Source organism: Heloderma suspectum, chromosome 5 (genome assembly GCF_057233095.1).
Source record: "Heloderma suspectum isolate Gila_16-S chromosome 5, 16-S_ref, whole genome shotgun sequence".
NCBI classification, from domain to species: Eukaryota; Metazoa; Chordata; class Lepidosauria; order Squamata; family Helodermatidae; genus Heloderma; species Heloderma suspectum.
This window is the reverse complement of record NC_139462.1, coordinates 65,403,979-65,421,918: the sequence shown is the minus strand read 5'-3', so window position 1 is coordinate 65,421,918 and position 17,940 is coordinate 65,403,979. Positions and strand designations below refer to the sequence as shown.

Below are 17,940 nucleotides of genomic sequence, written 5' to 3'. Positions count from 1 at the left end.
TAGTTATGTTGCGCAAGTGTTGGTTTGCCCTAGCACAACGTCATTTGTGCTAGCCCTGGGACATCACTAGATACTACCCAGTATAACCAGCAACCAGTTCATCAAAAATGCCAAGTGCAGGAAATAGCAACCAGAGATTTGTTAGAGCATTCTTCCCCAGTCTGGTACCTTCCAGATGTGTTGGGCTACAATTCCCAGAATCCCCCAGCCAACATAGCACATGCCCCATCTTCTCTTATTCTGGTGCAGTTATTAAAAGCTCCAACAGCAACAAAGTCCTGGTGTGGGGGTTGACACCAGTGGGGGAACCTCCCTCTGTGCTCAGGATGTTCCTGCTGCTTCAACAAGGAATGATACCTTACTAGTCTTTCCATGAAAACAGGCAGTACTTGACAATTATGTGCTATACCTGTTACATTTCCTCCCATTCCTTATTTTACAGGTAAAGCCATTTTCTTAGAAAGATGAAATCTGCTTGTTTTAGTAGGCTGCAGCTCCCCTCCTTTTCCTCTATTGCAAGGAACCTGCAGGGAACCTGCAACCCTCTAGAAGTTGTAGAACTCCAGGTCTCATCAGCCCAAGCCAGCATGGCCACTGATCAGGGATGGTGGGAGTTGTAGTAGTCTAGCAACATCTGGAGTGGCCACAGATGAGCTCATCTGTTGGAAGGGCTCGGGTGGGGAAAGGGATTGTGGGTAATCCCTTTTTTTTAAAGTTTAAAAAATATTCTTATTAAAATTGACAACAGAACTGGAACAGAAACTATCTGTGTGCATTTGGGAAGATTCAATAAATATTTTTCTTGAATGAGGGGTTTTAATTGTGGCCAAAGACCCTATAAGGGGCAAAACAGGCTTAATAACATTGAACTCCTTTGTAGGGTGGATACTAGGATAACTGTGAAAGATTTTGAACACTCTCTACAAGTGCTACCCAAATGCTTATTACTAATACTACTACTAGTAGTAATGCAATGGCCTAGGAAGGTGTTATGAAGACAGGTTCATTCTCATTCTCACTCTCACTCTCTCTCTTGTTTTGAATCAGCCTTCATATATAGTCGCCATAAATGAGCTCTCATCTCCTGGTCACCTTAACTAATTGGGATGTGACATACTGAAGTCTTTACTCATCATCGAGTTCAAAAGCGTTCATGTTAAGATGGACCAGGGGTCTGTCTATGCGGCTACTGTCAGCGGGTAAAAATCAACTCACTGGGGTCTTCAATACTAAAGAGCCCTAAACCAAAGGCACCAACCCTTAAACGTGGAATGTGTCATCTGTTCAAAGCATGTGTTCTCTCCCTGAGCAAATAACCCATACAATGCCTCCCCCACTCCCCCACCCCAACCTGATATGGATAAGACTTTAGATTTTAGCTGCTGAACCTGAGCTTCCCACACACGAGTAGAGACTTAATGCTTCTTGAAGGCAAGCAAAATGGAATGCACACTGTTTAAAAGGCAGTGAGTGGGAGAGGCGTTTGTTTCATTCTGGGTATCCGAGTGAAGTTGTGTGTCATGTTTCTTTAGGTCCTCAACAGGAGATGTGTAGAAGCAGCGGTGACAACGGGTCTTGCGCTGAACTGCACCATAAACAAGAAGTCCTTGTTTGACAGGAAACACTATTTCTATGCAGATCTGCCTGTGAGTATGTATTGAGCTTTGTTCCTCGGCAAATCGGAAGAGGGACAAGCCTGGAGAACGGATGGGGAAACAGCCTGGGAGAAGAGACTTTTTTTGTTCTCTGCCACTGTTTTGCCCATCCAAGCTGGATGCAGCACTATGCCCTGATGAATAGGCAGCTGTAGCCAGACTCTTGCTGATTGAAAGTGATTGTCCTGATTGCTTACTCTGGTGCTGTGCTGCATGTTTCCAGTGGCTCTGGGTAATTGAATTGGGAGAAGGCTCTGCGAGGGCCAGACTTCCTCAGCTCCCACTAATTGTTTCTTTGGGCTAAGACAAACAGTCCAATATTGATCTTTTAAAATGTGCATATTACAGACGCATACTATGGCCCAATAGACATCACAGGCATTTGCTCCTATTACTTTCAAGGATCGAAAACACAACGTTGCGTTTTTAAATCCCACTGATCTCTAAAGTGAATAAAGGAAACCTAAACTCAGGGAGTAATATCTGTGGATGTTACAAATTATGCTTATATTAGGATCAGCCCTGGTTTGGAGTCGAGGTTTGCTTTATTACGTTTGAGAAAGCAAAGCTGTTCTGTCCAAATCCATCAAAAAGACAAGATTTGCCATGGCTCTGTATTTCTGCTTGAAGCCACAATTGTAATGCTAGGGATACCTGAGAGGGTCTTTTTATGCTTCTTGAAGAATCTCTGTATTCCAGGAATGGAATGGAATGTCTTCTAGTTAAAAAGCCAGTGCTACAATCGCCCTTAACAAGTTGTTATTGTTGTTCAGTTCTATTACGATGGCTTTTATATCCCACATTTTCTCCTAGGAGATCAGAAGGGTGTTTTAGCAAGGTGAATTAGACTGAGATAGTGGATTGCCGAAGTCCACCTAGGGCCAAGCTAAACATGATTATTTTACTTAATTATTTGGGTATTTATAAATTGACCTTCATTAAAAAATAGGCTGGTAAATAATAAATATAACCCTCCCCCGCCTAAATTGTCACACAACAACAAAATGTAATACAAACAATAAAAGGCCCCATAAGACAGACTGACCAGTGTAAAATGCCCAGACAAACAAAAAAGTTTTGACTGGAGCCGAAATGATTGCAAGGTGGGCGCCAGTCACACTTCCACAGAGAGGGTGTTCCACGAACAGGGCACTATAACAGATAAGTCTCTCCCCCTAGTTGTCATACAGTGAGTACAAGGCACCTTAAGAAAGCCCCTTCCACTCTGCGCTGCAGATCCTAAGACAGGGGATGCTAGCATAGGGAGATATGTTCCTTCAGGTATTTGGTTCCTGAACCTTTAAGGGCTTTAAAGTTAATCTCCAGCACCTTGAATTGGACCTGGAAACAAAGAGGCAACCAGCGCAGCTACCCTGAGATTGGGTTAATGGGACCCCATCTGGCTGCACCTGTTAACATTCTAGCAGCTGCATTCTTCACTAGTTGAACCTTTTGGTTCATCTTTATGGGCAGCCTTTGATGATGTGTGAGATCAGATCTGTTGTCAGATCTACTGACGTCTTGAAAAAGAAAAGAAAAGCTTAAATAGCCATGGGGTGCTGGGAAGTGGGTGTTTAACCCTTCCTTCCTGTACTCTTTCACCAACAAAAGCACTACCCACCCCTGAGACTGCTGTCGGCTCTACTGGGGAGAGGGGTGCAATATGCATACATGAGCAGACCTCAGATGTGTTTAACCTTTTTTCTTTTTCTTTTTAAGGAGGTACTGCAGTGGCTCTTGAATCTAGTTGGGGTTTGTACCTGAGTTGGGATTTGAAACTGGGTGCATGATGCTGTATGCAAAGACCATTGGGAAACATACAAAATTGGACTGTTTTTCTGGCTCTTTCAGAAAGTTTGGCGCTCTGCAGATTCTAAAGGAGAGGCCATAACAACTTGATACCTACTACATTTTCTTAGCTCTAAAGAAAAGCCAGTTAAGAGGTGATATGATGGCTCTTCAGTTATTTGAAGAGGGCTGTCACACAGATGATGGAGCAAATTTGTTTTCTGCTGTTCGAGAGGGTAGGGCAGCCTCAGATTACAAGAAAGGGGATTTTGACTAAACATTAGGAAGAACAACCTGACAGTATGAGCAGTTTGACAGTAGAACAGACTGCCTCAGAAGGTGGCTAATTCCCCTTTGTTAGAAGCTTTCTAACAAAGCATCACCTATCTGGGATGCGGTAGACATGGATGTCTGAGAAATCTGCAATGGATTCAAATGAGTTCAGATTTCTGTGATTCAGTCTTGCGGATTCCACAGTGGACTGGCTTTTTCCAAGTCACACGAAGTCTGCAACTTGAAAACTCTTTTTTGTTGTTGTTTACTTTGGAGGAGGGAGATTTGTGCAAATGCACATTAACAGCAATGTACACTTGTGCAACTGGAACAGAATTCTCAAACATCGCTAAAAAATACATTCCATCAGTGAATGAACAACAGAATGTATGAAGACAGACAGGACGGATCTAACCAAATCAGTACATCCCTATCTGAAGGAGTGGATTCCCTGCATTGGCAGGGGCTTGGACTAGATGACTGTAGTCTCTTCCAACTCTGTGATCCTAAAGAGATGCAAACTGCACCAACCACCCCCTCCTTCAGCATATTGGTCCAAGAGAGGAAATGAGTACAAAATGCCCTGTTTGTTACGAGGGAAATTCGGCATTCCCAACTCCTGTAACATTAATACAGCAGGGGGCTATTTGAAACTGAGAGTCGCAGGCCACACCCCAAGTAATTTTCCAGTAACACACAGAACTGCTGTAAGCTGGCACTGTCACAAGAACCTGTTTAGGCTCTGTGATAAGCTGTTAAAGACACTGCCTCTCAGAGATAGTTAAGTCTCTCTCAGTTCTTTGAGAAAGCTAAATATTTTTCCAGCTTGGCCTTAAACAAGAGATAGCTGGCTCATAGTAGAGGCTGATTTTTTTTTCACAGATAGTCCTAGGTTCAATTAGACTTTCAAAACAAAATTTGCCTGTCTGTTGTACGACTTCATACACAGGACTCCTTGTTTTCTCCTTCTTCTACCACCCCTTTCTTTTTTGGTCCGTTTTTATATTTTCCCCTTTGTGACTTTGGCTCATTAGCTGCACATGACAGCCAGCACCCACCTCTTTTGGGAAAGCTGCAATTACTTTCGGGTGGAGTAGCAAGGCTGGCCAAACTTCCACCCACACACAGCCTCTCACAGGCTCAATACATTTTGATAAGATAAATGCCGCTTTGGGGGTCTTTGGCCAGTTGGATATGAAAAATGGGGTTTCAGAGACAAAATTGAATTCCTTTTGCTTGTTGTTGCTCATCATCTGGGAGTTTTAAAAGTCACCATTTTAAAGGGGAATGATGGAGGAGGAGAAATCTAAGTGGAAAGATTACACTGAGCCTACAATGTGTATTGTATAGATTTGTGGTTAATAATGGCTAAAAGGAAAAGCCCATCCGTTGAAATACAATGGTGATGATGGTTCATTTTGAAGTAGCTGATTACTGCTGACTGTTGAAATTCTAAATACAGGCTGGCTATCAGATCACTCAGCAAAGGCTTCCCATTGCTGTGAATGGGAGCTTGTCATACAGCCTGTGTACAGGGAAAAACCAGAATGAAATGGTAACCAGGACTGTGAGGGTCAAGCAGATACAGCTGGAGCAAGACAGTGGGAAGAGCCTCCATGATGATTTAAGGAGCCAGACCCTCGTTGATTTGAACAGAGCAGGTAGGTTTGGGATACGTTTCGTCCACGTAACTGTGTAAGATTTTTTAAAGACTAAATGGATAAAGGCAGAAGCTTTTACTCTTCTGCTAAAGCACATGGCAGGGAGTGTTCAGTGCTGTATCCATGTTGTTGGTTGGTTTTGTTAAGACATGTTAGCTGAAGATTGGGTTGATCAGGGGTTCAAGAGAACATTTATGACTTTCCCCCTGCTGATCTACATGTCTGGCAGCAAACACAGGGTTGGGAAGCTTGGCTGCTAGTTCTGTTGGCTGTTTACACAGGGAAGAGGGTGGGTCTTAAATCCTTCGTACATACAACACACCAGCTGTTTTTCTTATAGTCGAGGTTCTCAGACGGGAGAGTGAATGGGACCTGATTGGGGTCAGAATCAAGTTTTAGGCATAAACTGTGTAGAAACTTGCAGATGGCTGCTTGAAACAATATCTAGTGCAGGCTTCCCCAACCCGGTGTTTTGGACCAGAACTCCCAATATTCCTGACAATTGGCCGTGCTAGCTGAGGCCGAGAGGAATCAAGAATCATAGAATCATAGAATAGTAGGGTTGGAAGGGGCCTACAAGGAGTTAAAGTCCAAAACATCTGGAAGGCACAATATGGCCTAGATGCTGAACCGTAAAATGTGTACTCTATCTCCCCATGCATGTGTTGCCAGGTCAGGTGGGCAAAAGCTGCTCATTGAGGGAGCAGGGTGTTCATGGATGACAAGTTAAGCACCTTGCACCTGTTGGGTTCCCTGCTGCCACTGCTTTTCAATGGCCAGAGTTCCCAGTCCTGTGTCTGCTACCAGACAGATAAATCGGCCCCAAATAAGTGCTTGTGAGCAATCTGCCTAACACTTGGAAGAATGCTGGACATTGTTTTTCTCTCTGTAATGGAGAGAGCTGAGCTTTTGCGTGCTAGTTTTGCAAATACAACCATTTTGACAGAGATTAAATAATAAATGGTTCCCAGTTTCCTTGCACAAAGCTTGAGCACTTTCATGTACGCTCAGTTTTGATGTCTGATTTTCTGTCTTGAGATCAAAAGCTGCTGTTAGAAATCTGTTGTCTATCTCTGGTAGGAGTTGGCCTCATGGAGGTTGTCATGGAGCCCGATATGTGCTGTGGGGAAGAGGCTGCGGCAGCAGTGAGAGAGCTTCAGCTTATCCTGCAGGCTCTTGGGAGCAGCCAAGCAAACATGGCAGGTAGAGAACTGGGAGGGCATGTTTACCCTTCCTCAGCTGTAATTTTCTCCTCACAAAGGCACTTTCACAGCATCTGACTTACTTTTGCCTCACAGCTGCTTATCACTCCATATTATTGTGGTGGTGTTCTGTTTTGGGTTTCTTTTTCTTTGTAAAATCTTCAGTCTGAATGAGGTCACTTGCGCCTCAGGTGTCTTAGAGAGGCCCAGCTGCCTCATCTTCCGCTCAGACTCTTTTGTACTGCTAGGCCTTTTAAAATTTTGCATGATAAATCTTAGCAGTAAGGGAATGACTGATGGCTCCTGTGCTGTTTTTCCCGCCTTCCCTTGCCTGTCTGCTTATCCTACTCCCATGCTACTGTGATGCAGATTCTTTGGAACACAGTAATTGTAACCTGACTAATAATCTCCAGGTTCCCTTCAGCTAGCTGCAACGGAGCCTGGTAGTATTGGCAAGGTAGAATGGTTTGGGCTTCCGTTTAAAGTGCACGTTTGATATCCAACTCTTTAATATTTTAGTAGTGTATATGGACATGTGTATATATTATTTGCATATTAATCTGCCTAGAATTTATATAGCACCTCAGAGTAACCTAGATTGAGGTCCCCTCAATTTGCAAGCTGCTGTAATATAATATAGTAATGAACACCAATGTCTCTCTTGTCCTTGTTTCCTCATTAGTGTCCCCATATGTATCCCCAGGTACATATCTTGTGTGTACCTTGGCTCAAGTCCCTTTCCGTCACACCCTTGCCTCTGGTGTGCAGCTACACAATTTGCAAAAGCAGCAACAACTGTTTAGAAGCAAGCACTCTCTACTAGGGGCTGTCTGGCTCTGAACAGTGGACTGTAGCAAGCTGTTTCTCCCCCTCCCTATCAGGAACTATCAGTGGAGAAAAATATTATGACTTGAATAGGACATCAGCTTTCCAAATAAACTCTTAGTGGACTGTGGTATAGGTGGTAGCATCTGCCGCCTCTTGTCAGTTTACATGAGGCTTCGAATGATACCTCCTGACCTTGCCAACTCCATTTGTTATGCTTGTGATCACAAACATTTCTCCACGTACCTAGCTGCTGCTTGTGCAGGTTGCTTTTGAAAACCTTTTCAGGAAAGCATTCTTACCCAGAGAAGCTTCAGCAGCGTTATCCTTTTAGGCTTTATCCTTTTTTATCCTTCTTTGCGACCGTTACTTTTTTGATTTTGCGCACCTTCTGTTGTACAAGCACCCATTGCCTTCCCGTGAATCTATTCTTGGTGATGCATTCTTCGGTGAAGCACAGTAGTAACTTACACCGCTTTTTCTCATGGCAGAGGTTTGGCTGTGAAACTGTCGTAGGGCTTGCACCATTTGATGCTCTGTCTGTTAGAGAGTGTTCCTCCCGCAGCATACTATTTGATTTCGCTTTCTCTGTTATCTGAGCTATTTCCCACTGAGAGTGAACTTGCCCCCTTCCTGTCTTACCAAATCTCCCATTTGGGTGTGGATGACATCCATCCTTTCAACAGCAACCACCTGCAGTGAGCCAAGATCAGGGCAATGACTTCTCGGTGAGATAATCAGAAGAGGTGAAGGCACTACGAGGGGAGTAGTAGATGTCTCATTGTCATGCCCTACCCTTGGCTTTGTGAGAATCTCTAATAGGAGAGTGAGAAGGTGGTTGCTACCCATGACAGCAGGGCCTAAAGGCAACTAAAAATAAAGGTGAAGGCATCAATTGCCAAAGGGCAAGCAGTAGTTCATCTGCAGTAATGGGGAGTCTAAGAGCCTGCAGTTGCTTGATGCATGCCTGATCCAGAAACAGCATGGTGATACAGGACAATTCAGAGCTGTGAGTGAATCTTGGGCCAAGGGTTCAGGTGCTAGAGATTTGGCCCCACACAGTTAATAAGACCAGAACAAATACAGTGTCAAGTCTCCAGGTGTGCAGGCAGGGCTTCTGCACTCTGCAGTTCCATGATTGTCCTGTGGAATTTGGTCCAGAATATGACATTCTCCCGACAAGCGTAACATTCATATTTTAAAAAAGTGTTCCTAGACCTAAATATCTGGAAAGATGGCCTTGCAAATGTGTTGACAGTGCCTGGTGAAAATCGCAGGAGCCTGAGCTGTAGCTTGAACTTGGTTCGAAGCGGTTAGAAGACAAGGCTTCTTGTGGCTAATGGGAATGGAATAAATTGAAAGATGTGTCTCAAGGACAGGTTGTAGAAAGTTGGTTTTGCTTAGTGCTGACTTTGGATTATTTTGGTTGTGCAGAACGTAATCTGAGTGTACACGGGTCTCAATACAAGTAGGTGGATCAATGGCTTTAATCAGTAGTCTTCATGCTTTCTACCTTGAGGGAACTTTTTATTTATTTATTTATTTATTTATTTATTGCATTTATACCCCGCCTTTCTCCCTCTCGCAAGGAACTCAAGGCGGCGTACATTATCCTCCTCCTCACCGTTGTATCCTCACAACAACAACCCTGTGAGGTAGGTTGGGCTGAGAGTCTGTGACTGGCCCAAAGTCACCCAGTGAGCTTCCATGGCCGAGTGGGGACTAGAACCCGGATCTCCCGGCTCCCAGTCCGTCACTCTCGCCACTACACCACACTGGCTCTTTTTCCATGCTCACAAGCTGCCAAGAAACCCCTGCCCTTGGCTTTGTGTGTTGGCATATTCTAGGCCACCCACTCCATTCTCCTGGGGCACGGGCTGGTTTCATCGAGCATCTCTCTCTCACTGCATGGCCAGAGAAGGAATCCTGGAACACAGCTGATGCTCCTGTGCAGTTCCACACTGCGGAGAAAGAGCTGTAGTCTGATGCAGTATAAGGTAGCTGCCCATGTACTGACACAGGAAGCTGCTGCTTTATACTGAGTCAGACCATCAACCCTTCTAGCTCACCACTGTCTGCACCAGGGTGGGCCCCTAGGGGAAGTTTTACAACCCCCCCCCATCCCCCGCCTGGCAGCGTGGCCTCCACTGCCACCAGGCTGCCGGATTCCCTGCAATTCTGCTGGGAAACAAGGCACATGGGAATCGCGCATCTTGTTTTCCAGCAGAATTATGCTCTCCCCCCCCTCCCCAGCTGTTTGATAGGCTGGGGGGGGGGCATGATTCTGTGGAGAAACAGGGTAAACGAAGATCACACACCCTGTTTTTGTGCAGAATTGTCATTTCTACTGGGGAGTAGGATGCATGGAGAGTGCGTGCCTTGTTTTCCAGCAGAATTGGTATTTCGGGGAGGCTTGTCCCCCACCGCCCTGCCCCCACTGCCCCCCCCATTGATCTTCCCATTGAGGAAGTCATTGAGCTTCTGAAGAACTGCAGCTTTCCCTGAACTGAGTTTGAAAATCAGCCTGCTTAGATGAAGGGTCTCTGCATGTTGTAACCTTCGTATGCTGTGGTATGGTTTACTGGGAACATGGCGCTCAGTGGCTTAGTGGTTACGACGCTGAACTGCAGACTGGAAGGTCGGCAGGTCAGCAGTTCGAGACCCGAGTGCCGCGTGACGGAGTGAGCTCCCGTCTTCAGTCCCAGCTCCTGCCAACCTAGCAGTTCGAAAGCAAGAAATTGCAAGTAGACAAATAGGTACCGCCTCGGCGGGAAAGGTGACAGCGTTCCGTGCACCTCGGTGTTCAGTCATGCCGGCCACATGGCCACGGAAGCGTCTTCGGACAGCGCTGGCTCTTCGGCTTAGAAACGGGGATGAGCACCGCACCCTAGAGTCGGACACGACTGGTTGGGGACACCTTTACCTTTTTATTCATCTAGTTACTTCATGAGGGAGCTCAACATGAGATGGGTGGCTTTTGTGTTCTATCAGACCTCTGCTGAAAATCTGGAGAGCTCCTCCCAGTCATACAATACTGATCTAGTTGGACCAGTAGTCTTGACTTTGTGTAAGGCAGCTTCCTATGTTGTGTGTTCATTAATTTGCATCACTGGCTTCATATGTTTTCCAGTCATTGGCGCTTTTTCTCTTGTTACATAGCAGCAAACCTAGGTTTGCCACTGGCATTTTATCTAAGCCTAGCTCTCTGGTAAACATACTAGTTTGAGGGATGTGCTTGCCAGCACTTGCCGCATTCCTTCATTGCTGACTTAGGGGTACATTTAAAAAACATAATGGGTGAAGCAGCCCATTGATGCCAGAGAATTGGGGCTGTTGGATAGAAGAACTGGGGGCTTCCTTTCATCTGTGTACCTGCGCTTTGTGATGGTGTCTGAAAAGGAAGGCGACATCTGTATATACTTTTCCTTGTCTAGTGCTACTCAACACTATTACACTATTATTACACTATTAACACTATTAGTATGAAAAGGGAGTGCTCATATCTTTGGAAAGTGCCCTTGAGGAGACTTAATTCTGACAGGATGCTCAGGTTTTATCCTTTACAAATGTAATGCCTATGTTGTGTAAATACCCAATATTTGCTTCACTTTACAGAGCATTAACATAAGTGCAGATAAGATGGAAGGTGTGAAAATGTGTGTGTTTTTCTGTGAAGTTTAGTGGTATGGTATTTATTGGGGGATTTTATATTGCTTTACCAGTCTGACTGCCAGACTTTTAGATTCCTCTTTAGAAAGGGCATGGAGGAAGATAGAACTATAGCTCAGAAAGGACTCTGTGGATCTTCAAACCCACCCTTTGCTTGAGTGCCAGATTGCCCTCTGCATCACTTTATACTGGTCTGTATCTATTACGCTTTGGGCAGTTGGGAAGGATTCAAAATTGTATTTGTGGCAAAGATTACAGTTCCTTGAGGGGAAGCAAAAACAGGTTTCTGGCATCTGTCCTTAAGCTGTACATTTTCAAGGACACTTGAGTACATCTGCCCTGAACGGTTATTGGCTTTGTGACAGAGCTATGTGAAGCCCTTGAATGATAGTTTCATGCCAGTCAAAAGCCCAAACAAATGCCATATTCTGTCTTGATGCTTAGTGGTTTGTCTGCTTGCCTCTTCTTGGGGCATATTCTCATAGGACCATCCCATACTGCTTTAGTTAAAATCTCAGGAAACAAAATCTGAGAAAAGTAGGTGCTACTTTGCACAGTGTTTACACAACAGTTTTCCACATGGGTTGTGCTCCAGTTCTCTCTGCTATGACGATTTGCCAGGAATTTGCATCTTGTGCCGTAAAAACTTCTTGTGCAGCGTGTCCTTAAAAGTTTTTGAACTTCTGTCTTAGAATATGACTGCACAAATCTCATAGAGCTCTGAAGCAACACATGCTGGATTCTGCTCTAAAAGATTTGAAGTATATTCCAAGTGAATGTGGAGGCTTGAAAAGGATATAAAGGCTGCTTTCCATATGATCTTTGAAATACCTGGGAATGTTCTCAGTCATGTCTGTGTCTTAAGATGTGTGTAGATGCTCCATTGAGAGTCATGTACATATGCTTGTATCTCAGATAAAGATACGCCAACTTGGAACAAACCTCCAAAAGAGATTCCAATGTGTGTTTTGTTTGTGACAGAAGTGTGTCAATACCTTCTACTTATATCTTCGTACACTTCTAAGATGTAGTTATAAGGGGAGAAGCAGCCCTTGAAGTAATAGCAGCTCATCCTTGTTCAAACTTTTTATTGGATGTCCCGTACCAACCTCTTACAGATAGTATGTGATTAACCCCACATGGTGAAACCTACTCAACTTCTGATGTCTCCTCAGAGGGCCAGCTGAGAGTAGATGCCAACATATCTGTACATCGCCCTGGGCAGCTTTACGGAGTGAGGACCGAAGTGAAGAATATCAACAGTGCTCGATTTCTTGTGAAGGCAATAGGTAAATGAAACACTTCTTCCCATCTCAACGGAAAGGTTAGACATAGAATTTGGAATTCCATGCCAAAAAAACTCCTCGGTTTTTATGGTTGGGCAAGTTATGCCAGTGCAGACTTTTCTAAGTCTCTAAGGTGCATGTGTTTGTTTGTTTATTTATAACATTTATATCTCGCCTTTTTTCCCTCAAGGAACCCAAGGCAGTATACATAATCTTTCTCTCCATTTTATCCTCACAACAACCCTGTGAGGTAGGTTGGGCTGAGAGTCTGTGACTGGCCCAAAGTCACCTAGTGAGCTGCCATGGCCGCGTGGGAACCCATTATTTTGGTTCCCTAATTATGTGTTGGTGACAGGGGGTTTTTGCCTCACTTTGAGGTGTTGAAGAAGCTTATAAACAAAATCACAAATGTTTCCTAAAATCCTAATGCAAGTTAATTATCATTCAGTCATCAAGAAATATACCAAAACAGTCTAAAAGTTACTTCTGTCATCCAGTCTAGGATTAACATATTCCATCAAAACTCATTGTTTTTTTTTAATTGTGTTGTCCTTATGAAGGTGGACAGGATGGAGTTCAAATAGATCTTTATAGCAGCCTTTGCCAACCTGGTTCCCTCCAGATGTGTTGCATTACAAGTCCCAGCATCTCCAGCCAGCATGTCAACACATCTGGAGGGCACCAGGTTGGGGAAGGCTACCCTACAAGTAAAGTCCCACAATTTGTGCACCAACCATGTGTGGAAACAGGGATTTTTGATGAGTGGAAAGAATACCTATGACTGGCAACTCAAAGCTTCACTAGTTATATAACTATTTTAGCAGAAATATTCCATATTTGGGGGGTTTTAATCTACAACCCCAACCCCTATTTTTTAAAATAAACGCTCAAATTCTCTTAGCATTTTAGAACATTTTTTTTATTTGATTGATTTGTACCCCACCTTTCTGTCAAGAAAACGGCATCTACTAAATCTTAGAAACTGGATTTTTCACTCCTCATCAGGATCTCAGTTGACAATGATACAGGTTTCTGCAGCCCAAACTGTTTACCAATATGAACAGCGCAATCCCAAAATTCAGCTTTATACTGATAGAGAATATAGGATTGGGTTCATGGTTCTGGCTCTGGTGCAATACCAGATGTGGCATAGGATCAGGAAGTAACCTAATCCTACTGTGTCAGTGGCCAACAACCTGTTTGTGCAGCCTTGAAGGCTCAGCTTGAAACTGTAGATGTTGGCACAAGCTTTGGAGGGAGCTGATCTTGGCAGGGAGCATAACTGCACCGCCTTGTCAAGATTGGAATGAGTGCTCGTTCCACCGCTACTGCCATAATCAATAGGATCAGGCCACCGGTACTCTACAGCTGCCTGCACACCACTGAAAGCTGTATTGAACTGGCTGAAATACAAGCATGCTGGTTAGATTTGTTCTCCTTAATTCTATTTTACATGCTTTTAAGTTACTGCCTTATATTGCATGTAAGGTGTGCGCATAGGCTTGTTATATACCGCGTAACTTATTGACTGGCAGTTGATGCGTGGCTTTTGCTAACAACAACAAAAACAAAATCTAGTGATTTGTTGCTTAGTAGATACCAGTTTAGCTCTATACTAGCAAGGTGATATTTCCTTAGGTGGAGGTGATGCAGGAGATGCTGAGACAGGAAAAAGATGTTTGAGCCACAGAGAACATGGATGTGCAGTGTGGGGACTGCATGAGAGAAAGGCTGCTATGTACCCAAGCAAATGGCATGTTGGGCTCAGAAAATGGAAAGGGTACCATTGCCATTTATGAGTGCATATAGATGTTAGGGAAAGGGCTGTAGCTTTGTGGCAGAGTGCATGCTTTGCATGCATAAAGGCCCAGTTTTACTCTAAGTAGGCCTGAGAAAGGTTCCTGTCCAAAATCCTGGAAAACCACTACCAGTCAGTATAGACAGTCTGATCTAGGCAGACCGATGGTCTAATTCAGGATAAGACAGCTTCCTGTATGTGCGAGGTATTTTTTCCACCTTGGACTGAATAAAAGATATGTGAAGCATAAAACTTGCGCATGATCTCTAACAGAAATTAGTTAAGTAAACAACCTGTCACATAAAGGTGATGTACAAGAAATCAACCCTAGTCAATATGGTGACAGAATAACTGTTTCAGTTGCATTGCTTGTAGATGTTTCAGAATGGGCTTGTGTTCAAAACTAAACCCTGTGAAAAGGGTAGCTGCGCCCTGCATCTCTTAACTCTCAGAGAGCAGTTTAGCTTCTATGCAGCTCTTTCTTGCTAACAGGCTTTGCCTGCTTTTGTTACAGCTTAGAACTGTTCTTTCCGTTATTGTCTGGCAGAGAACAATAGGTAAGGGCACAGTGTAAATGAAATGGATTTGCTTGTTTCTTTAAGACTATGAGATACAGAGGCAAATTGAAGAGCTGGAGAATGGAGGGAATATTCTGAATGAAACTAGAGCCTTTGATTATAAGCTTGGGTAAGTTTTTCATTTTACTACTTGTGTGGAGGGTTTGTTTCATATTGTAAAACATGCCCCAAATAGCTCACTAAGGGTAGAGCTGCATTATTAGTCACAGAGCCATCCTGTGTATATCTGGCATTCTGATCCTAAACAAAAACCACCATATTTTTGCGGTAGCTATGGGGAAAGCACTGAAAAAGGCTGAACGTGGTGGTTCTCAGCCTGTGGCAACCTGGCTTTGTGCATTCACTGCCATCCACAGGATTTGGCTTTTGGCACGTATTGAAACTCAGATTCTATGCATGGTGGTAGCTATATGCCACCACCAAAGCGCATGGGTCCATCCGTCCCCCCATCTGTAGCCAGGTGGTCATGTGAATAATCACCCAGGTCTCATTGATTTCAGTAGAAAGATTTCCATGTAAATGAACCAAAGACAGCAGAGTTCACTGTTTAAATTAAAGTGGCTTCAGGTGTTCTTGTTGGGTTGGGTAGGATGAGGGTGATATGTTCTTGCTTGACATTACTTCAGGTAGCTGTATCATTCACATAGCTTCATAATATCACTTTCCAGACAGTTTATCTTCTCCATGGTAAGACTGTTAACCCTTTGAATCTAGTCCTCAGTAAGAGCAGGTGTCTGGATGCATGTAATATAAATTCTAGCCAGTATGTCCCACCAATTGAAGCTACTGGTTGATATGTTTATCCCTGCCCTTCAAAATTAAAGCTCATAAAATATGGAGATTTCAAATTACATCTGGAACTCTTTTCTTTCTTTCCATTTTTGAAACTTATAGCAGCTGTTTTCATGAGATATTTTTCAACAGTGGGAAAGCTATTATGTTTTAATTATGGCAAAATGATAACATGCTAATACGGGCAATATAAAGGTGAAATAGAACCTCATATTGATAGAGCTTTTTCAGTTCAAATGACCTAATAAAACTTCCTGGACTAGACTGGTTTAAAGGTATTAGCATTGTGTGAAAGCATCTATAATACCGAAGTTTTGTTTTGGTTTTTAGGCGCACCATAGCAATGAGGGATAAAGAAGGAAAACAAGATTATCGGTAATTATGTTTATTTGGGGTGTGCAGATAAAAATGCGCAGAAAGAGGCTGGTGGGATGTGACTTTCCCGCTCCTTCCAGGCTTTGGCAGCCCCCTGAGAAGTGACTTCCAAGGGCTGGGGGCCCTCCTGAATGGGGCAGGCTGTGGAGCAAGAAGCTGAGGGGTGAGCGGAGGAGTCTGAAAATTTGGGTGGAGGCACCACCTGCTCGTGGGCAGTGCTTCGACCCAATATTCAGGAAAACCCCTTCCCTGTCAGCCCCCCACACAACAGTCCACCCCTTTCAAGATGCTTCTCAGGGGACTGCTGGAGCAGGGGTGGGTGGGAAATTCAAGTTCTGCCAGCCCCTTTCTACATGCATTTCTCTGGATTCAACCCAATGGCTTTAAAATAAGCTTTTCATTGAGCGTTTGAATGTCATGCTTCCCTTTCGACTTCCACAGATTTCACTAAGTATTGTTGATAGCTATGATGATAGGATTTAGATTACCAACTGTATTTTTTTTTTAAAAAAAATGGGGGAAACTATCCTGGGTATGTTCAAAGCTACATAAATAGCATTCCCAATTGTCCATCATTTGGATTATCTGAACATTGTATGTGTTCCCTTGCTATATGGATAAAAGGTGCTGTACTTTCTTATCAACCCTTTGATGACTCACAATAGACTTTCTATTTTTCACAGCTTATGTATGCTGTAGCTAATGCAGTAATAACCTCTTAAGGCTTCATTTTTCTAAATTGCAGGACACTGAAGAAAGGGTTGTCGCTATTTTATTAGTCCTTCACGTATTTACTACTGTCAGCCCATATTGCTGCTTAAACTGGTTAATTTGGATTATAAAAGAAAAAAGAAATCAGGAGAAAGTGAGCAGGAATAACTCAAGGCAAAAACTACAGTGAAATTTGCTTTTTAAACTGTGCTCTTTTTTTTTAGAGCTGGATTTAAAACCACTGGGTGTGTAGCATAAATGTAGCTTCTATGAGGAATGCATCCCAGCTTTTTGCAACGAGAGATGGCAATGCTTTAATTGTTTAAGTGTGCAAATCCATCATTTGTTCATATAAGGCAGGAGTTGGCGCTTTAATCATCATGTTTCTGTGATGACTTGAATTAGCCCCTTCTTCAGTAGAACCCTTGGCCTTTGATGTTGTCACTCAGCTTTATTTACTATGGCACCCTGCTGAAGATGGCAACTTGGCTTTTAACGCAGCTTGCTTTTTTCATTGAAACTCCTCAGATTAATACAGGGAAGGCTGCAACCTGCATGAAACGCTCTTAGCAGCTGGCTGTCAGTCTTCCTTTTCCCCTTTGCCAGATTATACTCCCAGTTGGTCCAAATCACAGGTCCTGTTTGGCACTGAGAAGGATGAGCAGCATCTGCATTTTGTTTGTTTTTTTGGGTGTAAAATGTTTTAAATGTATTCCCGCTCTTCATTGCTGGCTGTTTTGACAACCAGTGGTGGATCATCAAAAAGAGCTTGAGACTATGCCTTGGCACAGGCCTAGCCTTATCTGTTGCTGCTCAGACAGCTACTAAGCTGTGGTCTCCACATATTTGGTCTGGTTACATTAAGTCACATCATTATCAGGCGGACCAGGGACTTTGTCACGTGTTGTTGGGATGCAGCAAATGGGTTTAAGTAAAAAAAACAAAAAAAAAAAACCGCACCAGGGGAACATCTCTTTGGTCTCCCCCAGATTCATGCCAGACCCAAACCTTCCTCCATTGATTCTTCATGATGCAAAATCTTTGCCTGCTGACACAAGCTATCAGCAAGTGGTGAACATTGATTGGCTTCGGGAGAGAATTCCGGACCTCCCCAGTGCAAAGAGAGCAAAGCTTGTTGAACGTTATGGGATTCAGCCTCAACACAGTTTCACCTTATTGGTAGGTCTATTGATTGAACATTCAAGTACACCAAGAAACTTCAAAGATTCAATGCTCAAGAAAACGCTCTTTAAAATGTCACATTAGCCAGCTGTCAGCATTGATAGATTTTTGCTATGTAGGAAATGTGTCCAACATACATTGTTAT

At 43.6% G+C, this 17,940-nt stretch overlaps 1 protein-coding gene across 7 annotated transcripts in view; it reads left to right on the top strand.

Annotated features, from left to right (window-relative positions):
• Positions 1-17,940, top strand: part of GATB (glutamyl-tRNA amidotransferase subunit B) — a 49,551-nt gene that overhangs the window by 10,803 nt on the left and 20,808 nt on the right. For 4 of the 7 annotated variants that reach the window (XR_014792104.1, XR_014792103.1, XM_084856261.1 and 1 more), the window contains exons 3-9: positions 1,533-1,646; positions 5,179-5,377; positions 6,458-6,580; positions 12,249-12,362; positions 14,760-14,844; positions 15,858-15,902; positions 17,603-17,792. Coding sequence is in view for 4 of the 7 variants with exons in the window: in XM_084856261.1 (XP_084712387.1) it covers positions 1,533-1,646; positions 5,179-5,377; positions 6,458-6,580; positions 12,249-12,362; positions 14,760-14,844; positions 15,858-15,902; positions 17,603-17,792 (870 nt within the window). In the remaining 3 variants the exon portion in view is untranslated. The remainder of the gene's footprint in view (positions 1-1,532; positions 1,647-5,178; positions 5,378-6,457; positions 6,581-12,248; positions 12,363-14,759; positions 14,845-15,857; positions 15,903-17,602; positions 17,793-17,940) is intronic. The other 3 variants (XR_014792105.1, XM_084856264.1, XM_084856265.1) reach the window with 1 other exon arrangement.